We start from the raw sequence: 10,500 nt of genomic DNA, 5'->3' as shown, positions 1-10,500 counted from the left end.
CTGGAAATTGGTGACATTCTTTTTTACAGTGAGAGAATATGGACATAAATTGCAGCACACAGATTTCAGGTTCTTATAAAGGTGAAATAAAATAGTTGTTGCCAGTTATTTCTATTTTCCGTGAAGTGCCCATGTTACTTGGACATGTTTATATTTTATTGGCTGTATTATCCTTTGCTTTTCCCAAAGACAATTGGTTATTTTGCTTATGAATATAACCTGCTGTGAAATAAAGAACATAACTTCAACAGAAGAACTCTGAGAAGTATTTAATATTGAGAGTTGTAGATATTGATAGTTGCCATAAATCAATGTAATACATGAGACCTCAGTCTCAAATCAGAGATCCTTCAATGAATTGGTAGCTCACAGATTTCTACTAACTCACACGTGGTGTTGTAGTTGCTTCCATGCTATACCTACAGTAATAGCAATCTGGTACCCTGGTATCTGTATTCACTGTAGACTGATTTCCACACACAGTGCACTTCTTCAATCCAGGGCAAAGTAGAACTGGTGGTTTTAGAGAGTAAAATTTTATTACAGATAAAAGTCAAGTAGCCAGACCCAACTACAGGTAGTTTCTCTGAAAGAAATCCATGCGGAATTAAATGGCTGCAACTGTCCTAGTGTTCAAATCTACCAACCAGATAAAAAATTTGCAAAGAAATTGCGGACAGTCAGCATACAGTGCCATGCAAAAGTATGTCCCCTTCCTGATTTCCTCTGTTATTGCATATTTGTCTGAATGGTTTCTGACCTTTAGACAAAATGTAATATTAGACAAAGGGAACTTTTTAAATTATCTAATTTACTTATCAACCACCCATGTAAAAAGTAACTCACACTCTTGCTAGTGCTATTGACTACACCTAATGTCACTTTATTACTGGTTTATATTTGAACCTGTTGGCACAGTGCACCATTGCGATAAAAGGAAAATAAAATTGCTTTAATTTTTTGTGTGGCAGCAATATCTATGGAGGTACCTCACGTCACTCACACTGAACATTATTATTTTTATTATTGGGTCTCACCTAGATAAATAAAGTATAACAAAACACATTTCACCACAGAGCAGTAAACACCCATAGCTGAAGTCAAATTATTGAATACAGTTACAGGCTACAGTTTAACCACAGGTCACAAGAGTTGAATCAGACAACTGTATAAGCAGCAAGGTCCATATTGCAGCTTCAAGTTCAACTGACTTGTCAGTCCAATAATCCCATCTTGCCAGTTAGAAGCACATTATTTTATTGATAGATCATTTGCCTGATATAAATAACTATATCAATGCTATATGAGAAAAGGTCTGTGCTTTAATTTGAAACTTATTTTTAAATTTAAACTTTGTGCTTTTAAAGTCTGTAAACATCAACCACAATCATTGGCCATTGCTGGCTACGTTTATAAAGCTCCCATTGAATTCTTCCTTCACCATATAGCTGGAGCTTACCTTCAATTGCCTGTCTGTAAGCTTCTCTACGCAGATGATGTGTTTGATACCTGAACAATGTTGAGTGATGCATTCATTACACAGCATGTAATATTATGGTACAAGACTGAGTATTTCTTCTGATGAACAGTATGTACAACTTCAATCAGTAAGCAATTATGAATGGTAGATAGTATACACACAGACATTATATAGGTATTGCTTATACACCTGTATGTTATACATACGTAAAGAAGGACCTTGCTCATTTGAGGGTTATATTTCATTGTAATAATTTATCTTAATTTTTAAATAAAAAGCCACAATGTAAGAGACAACAGAGTGGCTATATAAAACATTAATTCCAAAAGAGAAAATAATGAACTGCATTCATTTTGAATGAAGGAAATAAAGTAGTCGGGTCATTAGGACAGAATGTATTCTCAAAGCATCTCTATATATCATATTATATATAATATCTCTCTCCTACACCATCATAAATGGACACATTTCTGTGTGATATCCTAGTTCTCTTCCATCTTAAAACAATACATGCAGCGGGCTCTCTTCATCTCACTCACACACTCACTCTCACACACTCATGCACACGCACGCACACACACACACACAATCTTACACAATCTCTACAGGAGGTTCAGTATGCCCCTCTCCTCACTATCTCCCCAGCCCTATCCTGAAAGAAGAGGAAGGGCAGTAAATTAAGGGCAGGTCTGTGCTCCTGCAGTCCCAGGGCCACCAATGCCCCGGTCAGTGCTGAGGTTACTCGCGGCAAAACTGGGGGCTGGGCTGGCATGACCTGGAGAGAGGAAGACAAGAGAGGAAGTCAGAAGTTCATTGTAACACTTATCTATCACAGTCTATGAAGCAGACCATTTCTCATCTCTGTAATATAAAAGGGAACAGCGCTTCAGAGAACCAGATTGTGCTCCCGAGGGGTCTACTCAAAAAATGCCAAGCGACAAGCGTGGGTGTGCCCTGTAGGTGCGGGTTCAAACCTGAGCTATTCCTCTAAGAAATTATGAGCAGGAGCACAGGAAAGGTAGGCTGTGGTTTTCTATGGTTCCTCAGGTTATCGCTCAGTTAAACTCTCGGCCACAGGCTGTTGTATGTGAAATATAGAGCCTATCCAAAGTATGACGCTATCCACAATATTCCTGTTTTTCTGACAATTTTACAATGTGAAGAGGATTTTCAACTTACATTGTAAAAAAGGAAAAGTTATGTGTTGTACTGTCCTACTACGTTATTAGCATTGTCATTTGATTAACAATGCATGAAGCTCTGCTGAAGAAAAGCTGCAGTTGCTGCTAATGTGAAGTCTTGGATTCAATTGTTTCACAAATTGTAATAATTATCTAATTCAATCCATTTAGTTAAACCTATAATTGGTTGAACTGTGCCACGCTTCTCTTTATATGTAATACAGTCCAAGTCTCACCTTATCAACTCTGTGACAGTGGACAAGCCCATCAGACCCCAGGTAAAAGGTAGAGAAGGCATCGTAAGACCTGTTACAGTGAGAAACTACTTAATGTAACACATACACTATTACTGTACATTGTTCTGTGCCACACATGTAATATTCAATATTAATTGTATCTATTCAACTGCACTATGTTTCTAAAGTGAGTTACATATTATCATTACACACAGTTCTAGACTTCATCAAATTAAATGTTTGTATTTATTTACATTTTCATCTTTAAATCAGGAAACGGTGTTAATGACATGCTCTGTCCCTATTTTGCCATATTAATGAAGAGCACAGAAAAACAGACAAAAATTTAATGTAGAAAACAAAAAAAATGGTATTACTGGACATAAAACTAACACGTTCCACACATTGAACACAATGTATAAAGCTAGGTGCATTTGTGTCTGCATGTGTGTGTGTGTGAGTGTGTGTGCATGCATGTGTGTGTGTGTGTGTGCATGTTTGTGAGTGTGTGTGCATGTGTGTGTGTGTGTGTGTGTGTGTGTGTGAGTGTGTGTGCACGTGTGTGTGTGTGTGTGTCTGAGTGTGTGTGTTTGTGTGTGTGTGTGTGTGTGTGTGCATGTTTGTGTGAGTGTGTGTGTATGTGTGCGTGTGTGTGCATGTTTGTGTGTGTGAGTGTGTGTGTGTGCGTGTGTGTGTGTATGTGTGCGTGTGTGTGTGTGCATGTTTGTGTGTGAGTGTGTGTGTGTGTGTGTGTGTGTGTGTGTGTGTGTGCATGTTTGGTGTGTGTGTTTTGTGTGCGTGTGTGTGATGTGTGTGTGTGTGTGGTGTGTGTGTGTGTGTGTGCAGTGTGAGTGCTGTGTGTGCGTGTCTGTGTGTGTGTTGTGTGTTGTGAGTGGTGTTGTGTGCGTGTGTGTGTGTGTTGTGTGTGTGTGTGTGTGTGTGTGTGTGAGTGTGTGTGTGTGTGTGTGATGTTGTGTGAGTGTGTGTGTGAGTGCTGTTGTGTGTGTGTGTGTGAGCGTGTGTGTGTGTGTGTGTGTGAGGTGTGTTTTGTGTGTGTGAGTGGTGTGTGTGCCAGAGGTGTGAGCGACGTTGTGTTGTGGGACTGTTGTGTTGTCTGTAGAGCGATGCGAGCGTGTGGAAAGCTAGCCCCCACCCCAGCGCAGAGCTCTGACGTAGATGCCTGTCCTCCTGTGAACTGGCTCAGCAGTGACAGCAGCCCGCTCCCTCCCAGTGGGCTCGTATCGCCGCTCGTGCTTGCTCAGCTAGCACTCAGGACATCCGCAAGTAGAGCACGCACAGCCCTTCAGGGACAGGGGCATGGTAGCAGCGGCCTGGACAGGCGGGAAGTCAGGAACATGAGGATGCTTCCGGTTCATTACACTTCTTAGAAGCAATAGGATTAAAATGCTAAAATACACATACAGTCAACAAAACTTAAATTATGTGATCATGTGACATGCAGGAAACAAATACAAAAATGATCTTTTCCACAACTTCTTAATTTTGTGTATAAAAAGTTTGGACTGTGAGACCATGACCTGCTATATTAATAATCTACAATATGGGGATGTGTGAGTCTTGTCCCAAATAGTACATGGTACAAAACCACACCTACTTGTCGGGGATGCTCATTTTGCTGGTTAACCCTAAAAGACTGGTTAGATTAACCATATAAAAAATGCCAGAATGTACCAAACTAGCTATCGCTTAGATAGCAAATTAAACTACATTGATTAAGGGAATATTGTTTTTATTACTTTTAAAATTAACTGTAGTTTTATTTTTTAAATTTGTTTTTAGATATTATTAAATCATTAGTGGTAGCAGAAATTCATTATTTTTGAAAAAACTTTATTTTCTGTACCCCTTATGCATCCTTTATCAAATCAGGCAAGTGCGTACTCCTCACAATCCTTCCACAAGTCCCAGAAGAAGTATTAAGCGGAACACACCATACCTGCCTAATATTACTGAACAGCATACCATAGAAAACTTACATCTATTGCCTGGTTAGAGTGCCGGGCAAATTTCAGCGTAATTCATGTTAAGAAGTAATATTGTCTCTGAACTTTATATTATAAATTATACAATAAATACCACTCGTGGTTTTAATACTACCTGCTCAAAAACTGAATTTCAAGGTAAAATTTTGGCCAAGCAAAATACATTATAATATCTGGGAACAGGAGATTGCATACCTTGTCTTGATGTTTAAAAGTCCATTGATGAACTCAACATCAGGGGAATACATGCTGTAGTCATGACTCTTCAAAAAGAACCTAGGCAACTGCAAAACCACATTAATAACAGAAGCACAATCACATTTTGAAAGACAGTAATGATACCATTTTCAATTCCTATCACAGAAGCCAGAACAGAACTAATCAGCCTTGCATTATTTCATTATTTACATAAAACTGATGTCAGCAGTTTTCAGTAGTTAACCGAGCAATGATGATTTCCCACGAAATAGAGCCTTCAATCCATTTAAATGAATATAGTTTAATTAAGAATTTCATATTTCATGGAAAAGTTCATGAGTATAGTATCTGAAAATGAACATAACTGGTATTGTATATTAGTATGTAATAAACAGAAGCTGCATCAATAGATCATATAAATGGTCAGGGCATAATGACAATTATTGTCATTTCATCATAGTATCACCCATAAAGACTTCATTTTAACAGCTGCCTCTGGGTTGTTGGTAGTTTAAACAAACTACAAGTCTCTTGAATGATTAAATTCCAGTCAACCTTCAAGAAGCCTAAAGTTAACTGCCATCACATACATTTTAAATGCACCTTGGATATTCTTGTTAATATTCAAGAGATTCGCTGTGCAATGCTACCCCCTCCCTCTTTCACCATCACTCATCTCTCCTTCCTGCTCATCCCCCTCTCACCTCATGCCTCATCTTCTCATGCATCAGAGCAAGTTTCTCCTCCCTCTCCCTCTCTCTCTCGTCCATTCCTTCGCCCCTTTCTGTCACTGTGTGTGCATAGTAAGAGACAGGCGTTGGTGTAGAGAAGGCTGACGTCTGGGGCTCCAGTCTAGTTATTCTCATTGACTTGTCCATATACCATAAAAGGCTGTGTGTAGCCGGACAGTGGAAGCAGTAAAAGCAAGATCCCCACACAAAAGGAGCGGGGCAACTCTCCTTCTCAAAGAAGCTTCGAAATGACTCTTTCTCCTGCACAGTCGGCTCTCGTTTGCCACCTCTTTCTCCTCCTCTCACATTTATGTCATCCTCTCTCCTTCCGTCCACAGTCGTTAAAGGGAAAGGAAACTCGCTGATCTTGGCGGGTCTTGATGGCAAGAGCTCACTGAACCCAGTGAACTGTGACAGAGGGACCTCTAAGAGGGTACGCTGGCCCCCACCATCTCCAGGGCCCAGAAGCACACACAAGCTGACCGTCTCTTCCCGAAAGGGGACTTTAATTGGCTGTCTGATTTTGGGGATACGATGAGTTATCAATGGGTCGACAGTGGACTGGCAGACAGTCTGAGTGCACGTACAACTGAGTGGGGCAAGGGCCGATGAGATGTTGCTGATGGTCCGGAAAGGACTAATGGGAAACAAATCATGATTCTGAAAGAGATTGCAAAGGTTAGAGACAGCAAAATTTACATGAAACCTACTCTAAATTTTGATTCATATGATTTTAACCATTACTTCTCATATAATTTTAACAATCTGTTTGGGGAAATGACATTTTTTCTAAAATACTGGATGTGATTATATTTTCATTATAAAGAAGTCCATATCAGATACTGTACTACATTTAATAATGCCAGACAGGGAGACATTGGTGAAAACTCCTTATTATTATGCCCAAACATAATATAGTTCTAACAACAACAAAAAAACTTACTGATTTTAACAGGTATTTTCCTTGAGGCAGTTTCCAACGCTCTCCCTGGACAACGGGGCTGCCGCCAAAGCTCCGCCCACGTGTGAACCACAACGCTGCGCCCCTTCTACTTACAGCCATTCAGCGCGGGGGGCAGGGGGAAACCCCAGTCACTGATTGGTCCACAAATTTTAAGTCTATGATTGCAATCCAAAGATGTTCGGTGAAATTAAAGCCCACCCGGATTTTCCCATCTTTCTGTCTACAAACTTGCTTTGACTATATTGTTACTTTGACTTAGGTAATATTGTGTTTTCAATGAAACGGCATAAGCTCTGTCATTCTATCTTAATGAAAACATAAAAATATAGCAGTACAGTAGTTAGCAACAAAATGTTTCTTTTTTTTACATGTGATATACAGGAGAACTGTAATCATTTAAATCCCTTAACGTACTTGCTAGCCTACATTACGTCTACATCAACCTGCTAATAAAGCAACCGTTGCAACCCTTTACTGATGAGCTAATGTACAGCATCTCGACTGGCCCCAGAGCTATAGAAAGTTAAAGAACCGCATGACCGACCAAACACGAGTAGCTACTAACGCAATTAGTCACTCACGCACAGTCACAGGAGTAACAGCAATCGGTTGTTTGACAGCTTGCTCAAGGTGCTAGACACAAAATGTTGAATTCATGGAATCACTTAAGCTTTAGAGACAAAAAAGATTCACATGAATAAAACTCAGAAATATAGGTAATATAAAACAATAGGCATAAGTAAAAGATAGATAGCTAAATTAGCTAACTAATATTAGTTAGCTAATTACCCAACTGTATCTGCGCAGCAGCTGCTATCGTGATAATTTGTCACAGGCATACGATTATGTGTCAACAACTCAGGTATATTAACTCGCTGTTAAACTTGACACACCGGAACACTCATAGGCAAAATCGCTAGCTTAAGTTAGCTTGTCAAGTATGTTTGTGTGCTATTAGCTATCTATCTAAACCTGCTGTTAGTTACCTGTGGCTAGTTAGCTAGCCAGCTCCAGAGAAACAGCAATCCGATTCAGGCGGCCAAACCACTCAAAATAGCAATCAATCTAATAACAATAACACAGCACTTACAGTAGGTTATGTGTATAAGGATGCTGTATGTCTATGGTGGTATCAGTCAATTTAAAGTTTCCTAAGTTGCAGGAATGTCACTCTTCCCTTGCTGTGCCCTTGTCCGCTCGTGTCATACTGCGCATGCGCCGAATGTATGCATTAGAAACATCATCATTAATCGAGTCCTGTCATCAACTGTCCCGTCCCCCCCACCCCATCATCTCGAGGGCACTTTTAACTGTCTGGAAAATTGACTCGGAAAAAACATTAAACAAGGATCATCACATAATTGTATAAGCCTTTATTTTAATATACAATGACACCTTTCTCAGTGTATACATTTCATATACTGCACACTCTCCAGTTGTAAGAATTAAAATGTCGCAATGGTCACTTTGAAGGTTGACTCCTTTGCGCCGCAATAACGTTTTAACCAGATACGTACATGCGCAGTATACAACTGTAATTCATTCATTTATCGAACATAAATTAATTGGAATAATGAATTAATGAAATACCTTGGTATGTAATTATGAAACTGATCGACAGTTCTTGTACAGTATTGCTCTATGCCTTAACTAATTTATGAAAACAAACCATAATGGCTGTTTTGTTATTATATTACCAAACATGGTATTGTTTTCTTCTTATGTGTCAGTCTCCTTGACATTTGTCAGTCTCATTAACAGACTCCAGAGGCAATCAAAAGCATGGAATCAAGACCAGATACTGAAAACACTCTAATACCTGTACTAAGGAAGCAATTAAACACACCTGACTAATGAGAAACACCTGTGAAGCCATTTGTCCCAAACATTATGGTACCCTGAAATGGGCGACTATGTATAAAAAGTGCTGTAATTTCTATGGTGAAGCCAAAATGTATTAAAACTATCCTTTAAGAAAAGGATATGCACTTTAACCACATCCAAATAGTTTGATTACAAGTCTAAAATTGTGGAGTACAGAGCCAAAGCAAGAAAAAAGGTCTGTTCTGCACCATCATCAGTTCCTGTTCCATAGTATTTAAGGACTGCACTGTACGTGATCTGACATTTTAGCTACATTTATTCATAAGATTTATGAGTAATGGAAAACAAAAGACTGTTCTTGTATTCCTACATAAAATCAATTTCTGTGGTCTAATCAAGGGGTTCCCAAACTCATGGGTCACCTTTGTATGCTGGTTTTCATTCTAGCTAGAATTACAATCACTGAAATGTAACAAGATGTTGCTCTTAATTAAATGCTTTCATTTAATGTGTTGTATGGTATATGACTCCTAATGAGGTTATATTGAGTCAATGATAATATTATAGACTAATATGGGAACTCAGTGGGGTCATAATTACTAAAAGTATGGACACTTGATCACTGAAACTAAACCCTTTGTGGAAAATAAGGAGCTCAAAACAAAACCAAAGCAAATAACTATAAGTTCAAACCTACTATAAGTTTGAGCTTCTCACTATGTATATTGTCTGCAAGGGAGACGTGCATTATGTAGAAATGCCTTTGAGCCCGGCACCCATGTATTCATCTCTAAATGCAGTACCTGTGATCTAATAATTGCTTTAAAACTATTAAGTTTGGGTCAAATTGAAAGTAAATGTCACATAACATATATATATATATTTTTTTTTTAATCACTGATTGGGGTTTAAAAAATGAAACAATATTGTGTCACCATGCTATTTTTGATCATTCAAAATCTATCTTAATATTTATTTTATAAATCTTTATTTTTTATTTACTATACCCAGCATATGCAATGACCTTAGACTCAAATTTGAAAAAAGTGTAATGTAATACATTTATTAGAGTGTCTTTTTAAAAATAATAAAAATATGTATTACTGCATATGTTATGTATTCGTTGGTCTGCTTGGCCATCACTCTAGTTCTAGCCACAATACAGTTCATGTATCAATAATTACGTATGAATAATGAATGCTCAGAGGAATACATAAAACGTATTGTTAATACATAATTGAGGAAATTACAATTCGCTTGAATATTCAAGTGCTACACTCTTCCACAACTCCACATTCTATCTTTCTCATCCCTCAAAATGGAAAGCCACACTTTCTCCACCTGCCTCCTCATTCTCCCCACCACCCCTAATGTCGCTATGCGTTTAACTCTTTCCACGAAAGATAATCAAATCAATTGATGCAGTATTGCACACAAAAACCTATCTGGATTTGCAAGCCACAGATTACGTGTGAAGGAGGGAGAAACAAGGTTTTAGCGGTGATTTAGTATTACTCAAGAAATTCCCTTTCTAGTTAACAATCTATGAAACATGCGTGCCGCAAAATTCATTTTGAGTGCAGGGGCAATTTCTCTCTAGACTAACTGCAATATAAGATTTTTATTTTTTGAAAGTGAACACAACATTTCCGTTCACTTTCCTGTTCAAAATTGTTTTTCACACAAAGGGACCTACTGGGCTGGATTTTCTTAATTATGGGCGGAGTTTGTGAATCCGCAAGGACATTGAAGAATGTCCATACCCACTCAGATATCAAACAATACTGACCGAAGACCCATCACGGTCGACTTGAAAACACAGCTACTACATTATTTATAACTGCAAACACTCAAACGAGATTAGCACATCCAGCTGCAATTGG

General features: G+C 38.5%; 1 protein-coding gene across 1 annotated transcript; it reads right to left on the bottom strand.

Moving 5' to 3' along the window:
- Positions 1-1,005: 1,005 nt before the first annotated feature.
- Positions 1,006-10,411, bottom strand: LOC135264595 (uncharacterized). The gene is made up of 5 exons (XM_064353719.1): positions 6,773-10,411; positions 5,803-6,489; positions 5,082-5,184; positions 2,898-2,986; positions 1,006-2,255 (listed from the first exon to the last, which is right to left on the bottom strand). The coding sequence occupies exons 1-5, from the start codon at positions 6,890-6,892 to the stop codon at positions 2,094-2,096; spliced, it is 1,161 nt and encodes a 386-aa protein (XP_064209789.1). The 5' UTR covers positions 6,893-10,411; the 3' UTR covers positions 1,006-2,093.
- Between the last annotated feature and the right edge of the window lie 89 nt (positions 10,412-10,500).

This window comes from Anguilla rostrata, chromosome 1 (genome assembly GCF_018555375.3).
Source record: "Anguilla rostrata isolate EN2019 chromosome 1, ASM1855537v3, whole genome shotgun sequence".
NCBI classification, from domain to species: Eukaryota; Metazoa; Chordata; class Actinopteri; order Anguilliformes; family Anguillidae; genus Anguilla; species Anguilla rostrata.
The sequence above is the reverse complement of the archived record's forward strand: the minus strand, read 5'-3'. Positions and strand labels throughout refer to the sequence as shown.